This window comes from Loxodonta africana, chromosome 18 (genome assembly GCF_030014295.1).
Source record: "Loxodonta africana isolate mLoxAfr1 chromosome 18, mLoxAfr1.hap2, whole genome shotgun sequence".
NCBI lineage: Eukaryota > Metazoa > Chordata > Mammalia > Proboscidea > Elephantidae > Loxodonta > Loxodonta africana.
In genome coordinates this window covers 67,168,776-67,184,699 of record NC_087359.1, presented here as the reverse complement: position 1 = coordinate 67,184,699, position 15,924 = coordinate 67,168,776, and the positions used below count along the sequence as shown (strand labels likewise).

Below are 15,924 nucleotides of genomic sequence, written 5' to 3'. Positions count from 1 at the left end.
TCTGCTGACCAAGCTCCTGGTCAAAATTCCCTTCTACAAGAAGCCTGGATTAATCCCCAGCCACAAACTCCTTCAACAGCTCAGCCAAAGGAAGTTGCAACCCTCCACTGCTGCCCTTCTCCCCCTAGACCTCAGCTCCTGCCCCTTCTCAAAGGCGCCTCCAGTTGTCACTCTACTTTATCCAGAAGATTCTAATCCCACAGGCCTGGCAGTCCAAGGAACTTGGACCCAGTCACCCAACCATACCTACCCATGCTGCTGCTGTTGCTATTGTTGGTGTTAGCTGCTATCAAGTTGGCCCCCAATTCAGTGACCCCTTGCACAGTGGAACAAAATGCTGTCTGGTCTTGCGCCATTCCCATGATCAATTGTGGATCAGACCATTTTGATCTGATTTTCACTGGCCGATTTTCAGAAGCAGACTACCAGGCCTTTCTTCCTAGTCTGTCTTAGCCTGGAAGCTCCACTGAAGTCTGATCAGCATCATAGCAACACGCAAGCCTCCAATGACAGGCAGGTGGTAGCTGTGCGTGAGGTACATTGGTCAGGAATTGAACCCAGGTCTCTCACATGGAAGGCAAAAATTCTACTACTGAACCACCGTTGGCCTTGACTACCCCTGCTGCTGAGAAGCTCTTTTTTAGAACCCTGGAACTCCTCTGCTGCAGACGACCCCACAGAAGTCCCCATAAGCCTCCCTTCAAGTCACAGAATTCAAGGATACTAGGAGGAAGGGTTCCCAGACCAGTGACTCCTCATAGAGGACCCAAGTCCTAGCCCCAAATTGCCAGCACTTCAGCCCACCCTCAGGCACACCTATGTACACACCCTGGTCAACAAAGAGCAGAATCTCACCTTGATGCTCCTCCAGTTTCCCCATGGTCTCAATCTGCTCCACCAGGTCATTTGAGTTCCACTGGCTCATCCCGATGAGGATGGCATTTTTCCCTTCAGTCATGTCCTCTGCGGAAAGAAGCAGAGATGGGTATGAGTAGGCAGGGCTGTGTGCCAGAGGGAGTATTTATTCATTGCTTTGAGTTGAGGTAGACTCCAACTATTAAAGGTGTCTAGTTATAGACAGGCATGAGACACTCAGGGATTTTTAACTGCCAAGAACACTGTTGTTGTCCCCTACTGGACTTCCACATGTTACAGCAAAAGAAAGTAACAAAGGAGCAGTCACGAGAGAGACTGACAACCCGTAGGAGCCTCCATCCCTGGCACAGAAGGCAGTATTTCTTGAAAGGTGCTATGTTCAGGAAGAAAGAGTAAAAACTTGCCACTTACTAACAGTTTTCCTTGGGTGAGTTACTTGAGTTCTCTGAGCTTCAGTTTTTCATCAGTAAAACGGGACTTTTTCTAGCTTAGAGTTGTTATAGGATTAAATTAGACAATGGACATAACGATCCTGGAGCACAGGAAGTGGTCAGTAGATGACGCAACCATTATGGTTTTCCTTCAGGATTGGAGTGGATCAGGATTTGAGCGAAGCACAAACAGCTCAGAAGTAACCCGGAGAGCAGATGTCTGAGTCTCTAAGAAAGCCTTGAGTTATGCGAAACCCTTAACCCATATCTTACCTTTATGAATCTCTTAATCCCTCCATTAATTGACTCCTCCCCTTAACCCTGTCTCTATCCTTGTCCTTTCCCAGTCTCAGCTTAGTGATAACTCTGGGTGAAGCCAGTGGGGCAATATTCCCTAACCGCACTGAACATAAGCCCCTGGGTCCCACGCATCCACCATGTACTACAAATATCTGGTGCAATCTGTGGTCCTGTGAAGGGGCATTCCCCCAGCAACAAACCCACAGACTCTCTCTCCCTCTCCCTCCCCCTCTCCCATCATAGGACCTCCTGCTGAAGTGCTTTGTGCCCTCTCTCCTAGATCAGATATTAAAAAGTATTGAGGACTTTGGAGAGTGGCATCTGGGGTCTTAAATGCTAGCAAGTGGCCATCTAAAATGCATCAATTGGTCTCAACCCACCTGGAGCAAAGGAGAATGAAGAACACCAAAGACACAAGGGAATTATGAGCCCAAGAGACAGAAAGGGCCACATAAACCAGAGACTACATCGGCCTGACATCAGAAGAGCTAGATGGTACCAGGTACAACCATTGACTGCCCTGACAGGGAACACAATAGGGAACCCCTGAGGGAACAGGAGAGCAGTGGGATGCAGACCCCAAATTCTCATAAAAAGACCAGACTTAATGGCCTGACTGAGACTAGAAGGACCCCAGTGGTCATGGTCCCCAGGCCTTCTGTTAGTCCAAGACAGGAACCATTCCCAAAGCCAACTCTTCAGACAGGGATTGGACTGGACTATGGGATAGAAAATGATACTGGTGAAGAGTGAGCTTCTTGGATCAAGTAGACACATGAGACTATGTTGGCATCTCCTGTCTGGAGAGGAGATGAGAGGGCAGAGGGGTTTAAAAGCTGGCCAAATGGGCATGAAAATAGAGAGTGGAGGGAAGGAGTGCACTGTCTCATTAGGAGGAGAGCAATTAGGGGTAAATTAAAAAAAAAAAAATTTTTTTTTTTTTTTAGATAGCAAGGTGTATATAAATTTTTGTATGAAAGACTGACTTGATTTGTAACCTTTCACTTAAAGCAAAATAGAAAAAAAAAAAGTATTGAGGAGAATCTCCAAGGTCCAGGGTAACCAAGAATAAAGGGATGAGGTCCATGTTGCCACCAAAAAACTTTTCAGACCAGATGGAACCAATACGGTGGATCTGGAGTCCAGGGTTCTGAATCGCTCTAAATCTCAGCAATCCAGACACCATCTCTGGGTGGGATGCCTAATCAAAAACCAAACACATTGCCATTGAGTCCATTTGAACTCACAGTGACCTTCTAGCGTAGAGGAGAACTGCCCCATAGAGTTTACAAGGTTGTAAATATTTATGGAAGCAGACTGCCACATCTTTCTCCCACAGAGCAGCTGGTGGGTTCGAACCACCAACCTTTCAGTTAGCAGCTGTATGCTTGATCACTGTGCCACCGGGTCTCCTACTCCTTTCTTATTTTGTTTATTGATTTGATTTATTTAACAATACTTATCAGGTCCTCACTACACACTGAGACTTACAGTGTTTTACAAATATTTACTCATTTAATTCTCATAACGATGCTAAAAAGGTACACTTATTATCTTTATTTTGTAGACAAGAAAACTAAGGCAGAGATTAGTTAATTAATTTGCCCAAGGTCACTGGCTAGAGCCAGTATTCAAACCCAGATATACTGTTTCAATAGTTCTTAAATCCTGCCCTCCCGATGGCCTGTCCTTGACGCCCTGTATTGCTACCCAACGCTCCACCAGGCGTCACACACACCCAGGCAATTTCCTGAGCCCAGCATGCTGCATCTGGGGTGCCACAGGCATTGCCTTATACCTGTTAGCAACATAATGTACTGGGAAGAGCCCTGAACTGGGTTCCAGGCCAGACTCTGCTACGTGAGGGCCTTGTGCCTTTGCACATGTTCTTCAACCACTCTTCCCCTTTTCTTACCTTTTAAATGGGAACAACAACTCTGGCTCAACAGCTCTTTCTAGCAATCTGTTGTGTGGCCAAATGATGTAGTAATCTTGAAAGAACCATATAAACGAAGATACCGTAAACAAATATAAGGTGGTGTCATTCTTGGGGACAGAGCCCTGGGCAGTGCAAATGGTTAAGCACGCCAACTACTAACAAAAAGTTTGGCAGTTCGAACCTACCCAGAGGCACCTCAGAAGAAAGGTCTGACAATCTACGTCCAAAAATTCAGCCACTGAAAAATCCTACAGAGCACAGTTCTGCTCTGGCACACATAGGGTCGCCATCAGTCAAAATCGACTTTATGGCAACTGCTTTGGTTTTGATATTTATTCCTGGGGAAGCAGAATTTGTAAAGAGATTAAGAGCTCAGTTCTGGTGTTAGAAGGGTTATTTCCAACCCTGGATTCACCATCCGCTAGCTACATGACCTTGCGCTAATAATTTCAGCCTTATGAGCCTCAGTTTTCTCATCTATTAGCTGATATGATAGTAATGCCCATGTCATAGGGTCACTAAGAGGATTAAATGAAATAATCCAGGTAAATAGTTTACAAGACAGCGTAGCACAGTAAGGACACAGACAGACCCAATATCACGGGCTGATGAAGACGGCGTCGTCATCACCATTATTACCACCACCACCGCCGCCACCACCACGCCATCACCACCACTGCCAGCAGCAGCATGTGGGCTTATGCCCCGACACTCACTCTTGGTTCTATCCATGCTATTACCTGCCCTAACAACATTCTCATTCCAGGTCCAAAGTGGAGGTGGTCAGGATAGTCTGTAACCCATCTTGAGTTTTTTCACCTCCTGGATGAGTTACTCAAGCAAGCAGTTGTCCATTCACTCATTCTAACACTCATTTTACAGTGAATGAATTCAAGACTGCCTACTGTGTGCAAGGTGACTTCCATTCTGCAGGAATCTGGTTTTGTGAAATGCACAATAATAATTAACTCTGACATGATAAAAGGAGAGAGCACCTGGGTATCAGCAGGAGCTCAACAGGTGCTCAGCACCTCCTAGCTCCTGTTTTTTCTACCGTGTGATCAGCCCTATCCCAGGGTGTACAACAGGTAATCAGAACCCAGAAGAGCTTCCAGGGCTGGGGAGCTCTGAGCATGCCTCCTTCTGTGCCGCCCTGGTCTCTTTCCCTCTCTTCCTAGTGATGTGTATGTCCCTCCCCTATCTTCCACTCTTGGTCTTTTGTCTGTCTCCCTATTAAATTTACAGTAAAACCTGCGAAAGCTGGAACCCGTGTAAGGCAGAAACCTGTCAGAGAAGGAAAACTCAAATATGTTCCACTAAAATGAGCAATAGGCAGAAAACGTGCGTGACCTGTCAAAGGCGGAAAACTTGCTTGACCCAGAAAAACAAGGCAGTCCCTTCGGGTTCCAGCTCTCAGAGGTTTCACTGTATCTTTCACAGGCTCTCACTCTTCCTCTCACACTTTATGCCAGGCTCTGTCCCACTTGGATCTGATCTTTCTAGGTCCCTGTGTTAGTTATCTAGTGCTGCTATAACAGAAATACCACAAGTGGATGTCTTCAACAAAAAAAGTTTATTCTCTCACAGTCTAGTAGGCTAGAAGTCCAAATTCAGGGCGTCAGCTCCAGGGGAAGGCTTTCTCTCTCTGTCGGCTCTGGCGGAAGGTCCTCATCATCAATCTTTCCCTGGACTAGGAAATTCTCAGCACAGGGACCCCAGGTCCAAAGGACACGCTCTGCTCCTGGCACTATTTCTTGGTAGTATAAAGTTCCCACATCTCTCTGCTCTCTTCTTGTTTTCATATCTTGAAAGAGATTGACTTAAGATACAACCTAATCTTATAGACTGAGTCTTGCCTCATTAACATAACTGCTGCTAACCCAATCTCATTAACATCATAGAAGTATAATTACAACACATAGGAAAATCACATCAGATGACAAAATGGCAGACAATCACACAATACTGGGAATCATGGACTAGCCAAATTGACACACATCTTTTGGGGGAACACAACTCAATCCATAACAGCCCCTTTCTCTTGCTCTCTGTCTGTCTTGGTCCGTGTGTTTCTCTGGCTCTCTCAGGCTCCCGGAGCTCCCTGCCCCACCTGTCTCTCTCTCTCTCTGGGTGGGCCTCCTTCCCACTCCCTTGCTCACAGTCTAGTAGGCTAGAAGTCCAAATTCAGGGCATCAGCTCCAGGGGAAGGATTCCTCTCTCTGTCGGCTCTGGACTATGAACTTCTCAGCACAGGGACCCCAGGCCCAAAGGACGCACTCTGCTCCTGTCACTATTTCTTGGTTGTATGAGGCTTGTGCTCTTGCTCCCCCCCATCCCAATGCCTGTCTCTTGCCTCTTCTAGTCTCTTGTTTTCTCTGGGTAGATATGTCTCGTTCTCGATCTCTGCACTCTCCTTGGGTCTCTCTTTCTCTCTAGGTTCCTGCCCTCACCACCCCACCACCCCACCCCCCCACATCTTTTCTTGCTCTCTCTGGTTTTCTCCCTCTCCTTCAGGATCACTGTCTCTCTCTGGTTCTCTCTTGCTCTGTGTGTGTCTGTGTGTGTGTGTGTGCGTGTGTGTGTGTGTGTTTCCGTCTCTCCCACTCTCTCGGAGTCCCTCTCACTCTTTCTCACCCTCTCTGCTTTCTCATACTTTTCCGGGCTTTCTCGCTCTCTCTACTTCCTCAGCCCCATCCCTGTCTCTCCAGTTGCCCACCTCCATCTCTCCCTGCCTCCCTCTCAGGACCTCTCCCCTGTCCCTGCTCTTGATACTCAGCCTTCAGATCTTCCACTCCGGCAACAGTGAACTTGCCCCCTGAGTAGCAGCAAGAATACACACACACAGGCACACACAGACAGGAGGAAGCAGCAGCTGAAAGAAATAGCTCCTCTCAGAGTCATTCAGGCAAATGGAGGAGCCGCGTGGCTCAGCCCTGGGTCTCCACTCCACTTCCCTTCAGTGTGGTGCGTGCCTCCCAACAGGAGCCACGGAGGATACAAAGGACTCATTTGGATAAATGTCCTGGTTATTGGTTTTGCTTTTCATCTTCTGGTGATTGTTCCCTGCATGTTAATTCTCAATCCCAGTGACCTCCGGTGTGGGCTGAGTATTAGCAACTACTTCACAGCCCAGTGATTAAGAGCTCAGCTGCTAACCAAAAGGTCAGCAGTTCAAATCCACCAGCCACTCCTTGGAAACCCTATGGGCTGGTTCTACTCTGTCTTACAGAGTCTCTATGAGTCGGAATTTACTCGATGGTAATGGGTTTCACGCCCACTGAGCCCATGTACCTGCTCCAGACTCAGCCTCATAGTCCCTACACTCACCATAGTCATGGCCTTGACCTCAGACGCAGCCCTGACCTTGACCACAGATTGACTCTGGCCCTGGCCAAAGTTTGGATACGTTTCTTTAAGCACTACCTCCAGGGATAAAATGGAAAGCTCTTCTTTCTACCCTGGAATCTCTGTTTCTGCTGGACCCAGAGGACTGTGAGGCAGGGAACCTCTTTGTCCTACGCCAGACATGGAGTAGAAGGCTTGGTCCCCTTCTCAAGATGGTCTGTCTGATACCAGCCATTACCCCTGCAGCAGGCCCACAATGCCAAGGACCTAACTATGCATTGCCTTGGGACCAAGGGATACAAGATCGCTAAGCTTCACCCCCCCATAGTCATCCCCACCACTGTCTCTTCATCATGTGGTGGTCATCCCCACTCATCCCATTTCCAGCAGTCTTTGGGGCTAACACCACGGCCTTCTCTTCTCTGTTCTCCACCCACCACAATGGGGGAAAAAGGCACAAGGAGGGTAGAGGGTCAGTAACACACCTGCGGTTTGTTTCTGTGACTGTTCCTTTGCCCAAGAATAATCAGCCACCTTCCCACCATGGCATCCTTTCACTCCAACTCATGAACCAAACAATTCTACCCCTACCATTTCCCAGATGAGGACCCTGAGGTTCAGAGAGGTGACAAGACTTGCTAGAGGTCAGGCAGCAGTCAATCAGTGGCATAACCTTGATGAAAACCCAGGTCCTCTGGTCCTAGAGGATAGGCATTTGCCCCTACTCCCCATGTTCTTCTTGGGGTTGGAACCCACGGGGGAGCCTGAGAGATCATAGCAACAGCCTAGATCTGGGAGAAGACCTGGGAGACTTAACCCTCTGTGCCTTAGAGCCCTCATCTGGAAAATACAGGGGTAGAATTGTCTATATAATGGGATTACTTATCCCTACCCGACCTCCCTCTAATGGTTGCTATGGGAAACAAGGAGTTCTGAGTGACGACCTGACTCTCTGCAACAAAATCCAGCTCCTCAGGGCCCAGCCTCCTACCTGGTGGAGGGAGCATCTGCCAGTGCTGGGCACCAATAAAGCCAGGGAACAGAGGACACAGAAGACAGGGCAAAAGGCAGCAAGGCAGAGACTTTCAGCTTCTCGCCAGAATTCTCCTCCTCCTGCCGAGGAGGGAGTCCCGTACTTTGCTCTCAGTCAAGCTACTGAGGGTCAGATGTGCCATTAACACAAAGCCTACTTCTCCCAGCACCACCACCATGCCCTGGCCCCTGTCCAGGGGTTCCTTCATGCAATAGTCCAGTCCGGGGCCTGGCTCGCTTGTGCATATCCATAAAGCGTTACTATTTAGATGCTGGGGGGTAGGTCAAAGGCAAACAAGTATTTCCCATCAAAGTGAGGTGATGGGCCTGGGCACTTCGGCCAACAGGGCCTTTAGAAGGCCATTTGGGAGCTTCATGGAACCATTAGAGCTGAGAAGAGCCATAGAGGTGAAGTCCAGTATCCTCATTTTAGAGATGCCCAGCTGATCCAATGTCACACAGCACATCATAGGCAGGGCTGGGGCGACAATTCAGATCTCCTGCCTACTAATTCAAAGCAGTCCCCCACTAAGACTATTGTCTAACAGTTAAGTTCATGGTTGTTTTTGTTGTTGTTAGCTGTCATCCAGTTGGTTTGCAACTCATGACAACCCCGCTCACAACAGAACAAAACACTGACTTGTCTTAAGTCATCCGTATGATTGGTTGCAGACCAGATTGTTGTGACCCATAAGGTTTTCACTGGCTGCTTTTTGGAAGCAGGGGGCCAGGCCTTTCTTCCTAGCCTATCTAAGTCTGGAAGCTCCACTGAAACCAGTCTGGCATCATAACAACACGGAAGTTTCCACTGAAAGACAGGTGGTGGGTGTACATGAGATGCACTGGCTGGGAATCAAACCCAGGTCTCCCACGCAGAAGGTGAGAATTCCGCCAATGTCCTCTCAAGTTCACGGTAAGGGTCCTTGATTTGTACCTAGATGTTTGGTGGCCTTTATAATTCCTCTAATTGGAGTATTCATTGCATCTAAGTAGATTAAGCTTAAGGATGCACATGATATGTTCTCAATGAAGAAACACATCTTACTATAGAAACACACCATAAAGTGACCTACGCTTGACATACCAACCACGGCCCAAATAAACTCATCTGATGCCACAGTGACTACTCTAGACCCAACCGTGCAGCCTCAACCCTTTTAAGGGACAGAGATTCCGGAAGACGTTTCCATGTTCTTTTTAGAGCTTAGCATTTCCTTACCAGGAACCATATGAAATATCGGATGTCTTAACAGGTCAGCCTTCTCTCCTCGGTCTATCAGGCTCTTTTACCCATGGTTGTTGGCCACATCACCTGTCACTCAGCAAACTTTCCCCATCATCCACTGATGAGGAGCTCAGTCATTCAATGTCCAGGCAGGTTTCCATTTTGGGTGCCCATTCAATGCCCGAGATTCCGAATTCTGGGTCTCTGGTCTCTGTGGGGTGGGGACAGGGCTTCCACAACCAACACACAGCCTGGGCAGAAATGCATGTTGGGAAGATACTGACTGCCTTCTGGGCACGGGCTACTGGTCACCTCTACCCTCCCACTCCCTGCTGGGGCAATGAACACACAGTGCTCAGCATCCTCTCCTAATCCCCTTACTCACCCTTGCCTCGCTGGCCTCTTTCTGTGGCTCAAAACTGCAAAGCTCATTTCTGCCAGAAGGACTTTGCACCTGCTGTTCCCTCTGCCAGGAACCCTCTTCACCCAGATCCTCAGGTGGCTCACTCCTTGTTATACAGCTCCCAGCTCAAAAGCCACCTCCTCCAGGTGGCCTTCTCTAAACATCCAGTCTGGAGTCACCATTCTACCATATTGCCTTACGTTTTATTTTGGGGGGTTGTTTGTTTTCATTTTTTAAACAGCATTACTGAGGTACAGTTGGCATTCAGATTCCCTGGGTGGTGTAAATTGTTAACACTCCAGGCTGTCAATCAAAAGGTTGGAGGTTCAAGTTCACCCAAAGGCACCTCGGAAGAAAGGCCTGGTGATCTGCTCCTGAAAAATCAGCCATTGAAAACCCTGTGAAGCACAGTTCTACTCTGACACATATTGGGTCACCACAAGCCATGGTCAACTCAACAGTCACTGGTAACTGACAGCTGGCATCCAACAAACTACATATCTGAAATGTATAATTTGATAAGTTTTGTATAATGTATATATTCATGAAACTATCACCGCAATCAAGAGAGTGAACACACCAATCCCCCTCCCCAGAAGTTTCCTGAGGCCCCTTTTTGATTCTCCTCTCCCACCACTTCCCACCCCTAGGGAACCATTGATCTGCTTCCTTCACGATGGATTCCTTTGCATTTTCTAGAGTCTTATACCAATAGAATCATACAGTACGTATTCCGTATTAGTCTGGCTCGTTCACTCAGCATGACTATTTTGAGATTCATTCATATCATTGGATGTATCCTTTTTATTGCTAAGTAGTATTTCATTGTATAGATGTACCACAATTCGTTTTATCCATTCAAGTGTTGATGGATGCCTTGATTATTTTCAGTTTGGGGCTATAATACATACAGCTGCTATGGATGAATATTCATGGACAAGTCTTTGTGTGAGTGTATGATTTCTTTCTCTTGGGTAAATACTTGGGAGTGTATCTGAGGCCACATCCCCTCTGGCCACCCTGAGTCTACTTTCACTAGGAACACCAACCCCAGCAGAGCTGCATTGTGACTCCCCAGATGTTCTTGTAATGTGAATCAGGGAGCCTGGACCCCATGGCCCACTCTGCAGCATCCAGTCAGGGGCACCACCCTCCCCTGCAGGTGGGCCCCAGTCCTGCCTGCTCAGCCCGAGGAGCCATCGTCCTCCTCAGGGGTGGTCGTGGACCCTGAGAGCTTCACACTCCTGCCTGACTGCCCCCCAATCCCTCCCATGCCTCACATGCACAACCAGAGCCCCCCAGAACCTAAGCGTCTCCCCTCTGCAACCTGAGCACAATCCTTGAGGGCCTCTCACACCACCAGGTAAACCCTAGTGCTGGCCAATGGGCTGGCACTTAAGTACAGAGAAAGGTCCCAAGTTCAGTACCAAGTCAAAGAAGGGCCTGACCACGACACTAAAATCCCCAGTTCCAGCCCCCATGTCCCCACCTCAGTGTACAGTCATGGGAGGCCCCTTCCACGCTCTGGTCTCAGTTTCCCCAGCAGGGCACTGAGGAGGGAGTGACGTTCCACGGGTCTGCTCAGTACTGACATCCAGCAATGTGATATCCTCCCATTTACACCCCTTGGTTTCTCACTCTTCTGGTCATTTTTGCATCAGCTGGGATGGGCAGGGGCAGGGACAGGGGTCAGAGCTGGACCAGGGTGGAAGAGAGGATGCAGATGTGGGAGCTTCCAGGACAGAAGGTTGCCCAGGCAGCGTGAGGCCCTGCCACTCCCGAGGCAGCAGAGCTTATCATGAAGCTCAGAATGAGCTGCTGGCGCCCAGCTAATCTCTACAAGGACACCCAGGAAAGGCCACCTCCCAAACCTGTGGAAACCCTCTACATTTGGAAGAGCCACTGGGTGAAAGGTCATCTGAGGAGGTCACAGAGGAGCCCCAGCTTCCAAGGCTGCACTGGGGGAAATTAGCAGGGTTGGCTCCAGGACAGCTGGAGTTGGCCCTGCAGAGGCAGCAGCATGCAAGGTCCCGTCAGGGCCAGGGTCAGTGTCAGAGCTCAGGCTGGGCTGGAGAATGGAGGACAGAGAGGTCAGCCTTTGAGGCATGTCCTGGACCCCCATGGCCTGGCCGAGACACAGAGGGAACTGGCTAGGTTGGGTCTGGACCAGGCTCCTGGGAGCAGAGAAGGAGGATGGCATCACCCCTTACCTCCCTGAGTCAAGGAAACACACAAAGGCCTTGGTCCAGGGAGGTCAGTAGGTAGCAAATCAGAACAACAGAGGGTCCCCTGCAGTCTGGTGGGGGGATCCCGTGAATGAGTATGCTCTGGAGGGGGAGAAATGGGGGAAGAACAGAGATGGGGGGGTTGCAAGGAGTGCTAAGAGGTGGAAGACAAAGAAAGAGGGGAGGTTGTCTGAGACCCTGGGATGGAGGAGAGAAGGTAAGCAGGAGGTGTTGAGAAGGTAGAGGTGATGAGAAAAAGGAAGAGAAGAGAAGGTGAGGCCACCAATTAGAGAAAGGAGTGAGAGATGAGGTCAATTGGGGGGAGCTGGTGGGAGGAGAGCAGGGAGTGTCCGCAGCTACTGGCAGGGAAAGCAGGTGAGCAGGGCCCAAGGGAGGCAGCTGACCCGCATGTCACTCACAGGCCCTCCCACAGCACACCATCAGCTGGGAACACAGAGCCCTGATGAACTACAAAAATATTTTAAATAAGAAGTCTTCTAAGAATCAAAATATTGAAGCTGTTTTTGTCACACTGTGGGTTTGTTGCTATGGAGAAACCCAGACCGACAGCCACCACTCCAATCAGATGCCAAGGGGAGACAGGAGATGGGCTCTGCATGGGCTGCTTTAGGGTTGGTATCAGGGAGGGGGCTCTCAGCCCAGAGACAAGAAGGGGAAAAAGGCTCGATCCAGGCCAGCTTCCCACCTCCCAGCCAGGCTTCCCTCAAAATCATCCAAACTAGGTATTCCCCATTTTTGGAGGCACAGAGCTGAGTGGGAAACTGAGGCCCAGAGAAGGTGAAAGCCCTGCCCAAGGTCACACAACACATCAATGCACAGCTAAAGTTACCTCCTGTCTTAGGCTGGGTTCTCCAGAGAAGCAAAACCAATGAAGCACATATATAGAGAGAGAGAGAGAGAAAAAGAGAGAGAGGGAGAGATTTATCTCAAGAAAATGGCTCACACTGTTGTAGAGGCAGCAAGTCCCAAGACTGTGGGTCAGGCAGCACGCTGGAGGCTTCTCCTGATTCAAGTAGCTGCAGGGGCTGACAAACCCAAGATTGGCAGGTCAGACTGTAAGCCTCTGATTCACGGGCTGCAGAGGCCATAGAATCCAAGATGGGCATATAAGACGGCAGTCTGCTGGCTCACAGGCTGTGGAGGTTGATGAACCCCAAGATCAGCACAATAGATCAGGCAGCTGGCTCAAGTCCCAAGCCCCAGAGGCCAGGTGATGATGAACCGGATGCAGGATCCAGAGCAAGGAAGTGGGTTTGGCCAGAATATCCATATATACATTGGATGCAGGCCACATCCTCGAGGAAGTTCCCCATACAACTGATTGACTGATCACATCGGATCACATCATGGAGGATGACTACATCATTATACAACTGCCAGATTACATCATTACATAACTGTTAGACTACATCATTATATAACTGCCAAACCAGTGAGAATCATCACCCAGCCAACTTGGCACTCAACCTTAACCATCACAGTCCACCTCTTGTGAACTTGGCACCTGTACACATCTCCTTAAACCATACACAATCTCTAAATAAAGACAATTACAAAGTCACACTTGTGCCTAACATGATACAACTAACATGCACACAACCTAAAATGCACTAGCCCTGTTTACATCTTATATTTTATAAGTGAAGAAAAAAAAAAAATGGAAGAAATACTCATAACAATTACAGTCACATGGTCGTAACTGGTATTTAGAATTACCTTCTTCCATGACCCATTTCCATGTTCCCTTTACCCTCAGCTGGTCATAGTCCTTTGCCTGCTGGGATGACCCAAATCTTCATTCCTGAAGAGTCTGGGCCATTAGTAGTCATGTAGGAATTGGGTTGGTATAGTTTTCCATTGACTTTAATCACAGGGCATGGTAGTACTAAGAGACACCCCAAGTGGTGTCCTGAATTCCAGACATACTCTTCTTTACCTCCATTATGCAACACCAATCTGATTTCCCCTTGGTTGTCAGAATCAATCACACCAGCCAGTATGGTAAATCCCTTTTTTGCCTGTTGATCCAGAGGCATGAGGAGCCCAGAGTGGCTGGGTGGCATTCATAACGACCAGTTCAGTGGAATCTGCGTTGTGTCTCCTGGTGAAAGCATTCCTCCCTTCGGAACTAAGACCTCTAGACTTGCAGAGCACAGGGTCGGAGGGACAGGAAGCAAAATTTTTGCTAGTAGGTCACTAAGGGTAGTAGTGAGTGGTGCCACTCTCATTTCCACCCCTTGATTTCTGGAACCGTGAAGTCTGGCTATGAGAGAAAGAGCACCATATACTGGATGCTTGTTTAGAGTGTACACAGCCTCCTGTAGAACATTGCCCCAACCCTGCTAAATATTCCCACCAAACTGGTGCCGTAATTGTCTTTGGGAGGCCATTCCACCATTGTTCTACCAAGCCAGCTGCTTCAGGATGATGGGGAACATGGTAAGACCAGTGAATTCCATGAGTATGGGCCAATTACCACACTTCATTTGCTCTGAAATGAGTTCCTTGATCCAAGACGACGCTGTGTGGGACACCACGACAGTAAATAAGGCATTCTGTGAGTCCATGGATGGTAGTTTTGGCAGGAGTATCGCATGCAGGGAAAGCAAATCCATATTCAGAGTAAGTATCTATCCCAGTAAGAACAAAACGCTGCCATATCCATGATGGAAGTGGTCCAATGTATTCACCTTGCCATCAGGTAACTGGCTAATTGCCTCAAGGAATGGTGCCATATTGGGAACTCAGCGTTGGTCTCTGCTGTTAGCAGATTGGGCACTCGGCAGTAGCTATAGCAAAGTTGGCCTTGGTAAGCCCTTGGTGAGCATGTTGCTGAGCCCATGTATAACCTCCATCCCTGCCACCATGGCCACTTTGTTCACTCAAATTGAGTAATGATGGGAATGGCTAGGGAAAGAGTTTCTACAGAACGTGTCATCCTATCCACTTAATTGTTAAAACCCTCCTCTGCTGAGGTCACCCTTTGGTAAGCATTTACATGAAACACAAATATTTTCATTTCTTTGGCCCATTCAGAGAGGTCTGTCCACATACCTCTTCCCCACACCTCCTTGTCACCAATTTTCCAATCATGTTCCTTCTAAGTCCCTGACCATTCAGGCAAACCTTTGGCCGCAGCCCATGAATCAGTATACAATCACATGTCTGGCCATTTCTCCTTCCAAGCAAAGTGAACAACCAGGTGTACTGCTTGAAATGCTGCCTTTTGGGAGGATTTCCTTCACCACTGTCCTGCAGGGAGGTCGCAGAAAGGGGCTATAGTTCTACCACTGCCCACTTTCAAGTGGTGCCTGCATATCGTGCAGAACTATCTGTAAATCAGTTTTCTCTTCTTCAGTCAACTGATCGTAAGGAACTCCCCATAAGGCCATAGGTGCAGACTGGGAGATGGCAGGTAATGTAACAGGAGAGGAGACCGTGGGCATTTGGGCCACTTCCTCGCCCAACTTACTTGTGCCTTCAGGTCCTGCTCAAGCTGCATATCGTAAATACCACTTCCATTTAATGATGGAGTGCTGCTGTGCACATTCAATTTTATGACTCTGTGGGTCAGACAACACCCAGTTCATGATGGGTAGCTAAGGCTGCATGGTGACTTGGTGGCCAATGGTTAAGTGTTCAGTCTCTACTAAGGCCCAGTAACAAGCCAAAAGCTGTTTCTCAGAAGGACAGTAGTTATCTCCAGAGGATGGCAGGACTTTGCTCCAAAATCCTAAAGATCTGCACTCTGATTCACCAATAGGGACCTGCCAAAAACTCGAAACAGCACCTCTCTTTGCCACTGACACTTCAAGTACCATTGGATCAGCTGGATCATATGGCCAAATTAACACAGCAGCTTGCATGGCAGCCTGAACCTGATGCAGAGCCTTCTTTTGTCCTGGGCCCCACTTAAAAGTAGCAGCTTTTTGAATCACTTGATAATAGGCCAGAGTAGCACACCCAAATGAGGGATATACTGCCTCCAAAATTCAAGGAGGTCCACCGGGCATTGTGCTTCCTTTTTAGTTGTAGAAGCAGCCAGCTGTAACAATTTATCCATCACTTTAGAAGGAATAGCTCAACATGCCCCAAACCACTGGACTTCTAGAAATTTCACTGAGGTG

The 15,924-nt window shown here is 48.4% G+C and overlaps 1 protein-coding gene across 1 annotated transcript in view; it reads right to left on the bottom strand.

Annotated features, from left to right (window-relative positions):
* Positions 1 to 15,924, bottom strand: part of PITPNM3 (PITPNM family member 3) — an 88,636-nt gene that overhangs the window by 68,580 nt on the left and 4,132 nt on the right. The window contains exon 2 of the mRNA XM_064271627.1: positions 856 to 963. Within this exon, the coding sequence (XP_064127697.1) occupies positions 856 to 963 (108 nt within the window). The remainder of the gene's footprint in view (positions 1 to 855; positions 964 to 15,924) is intronic.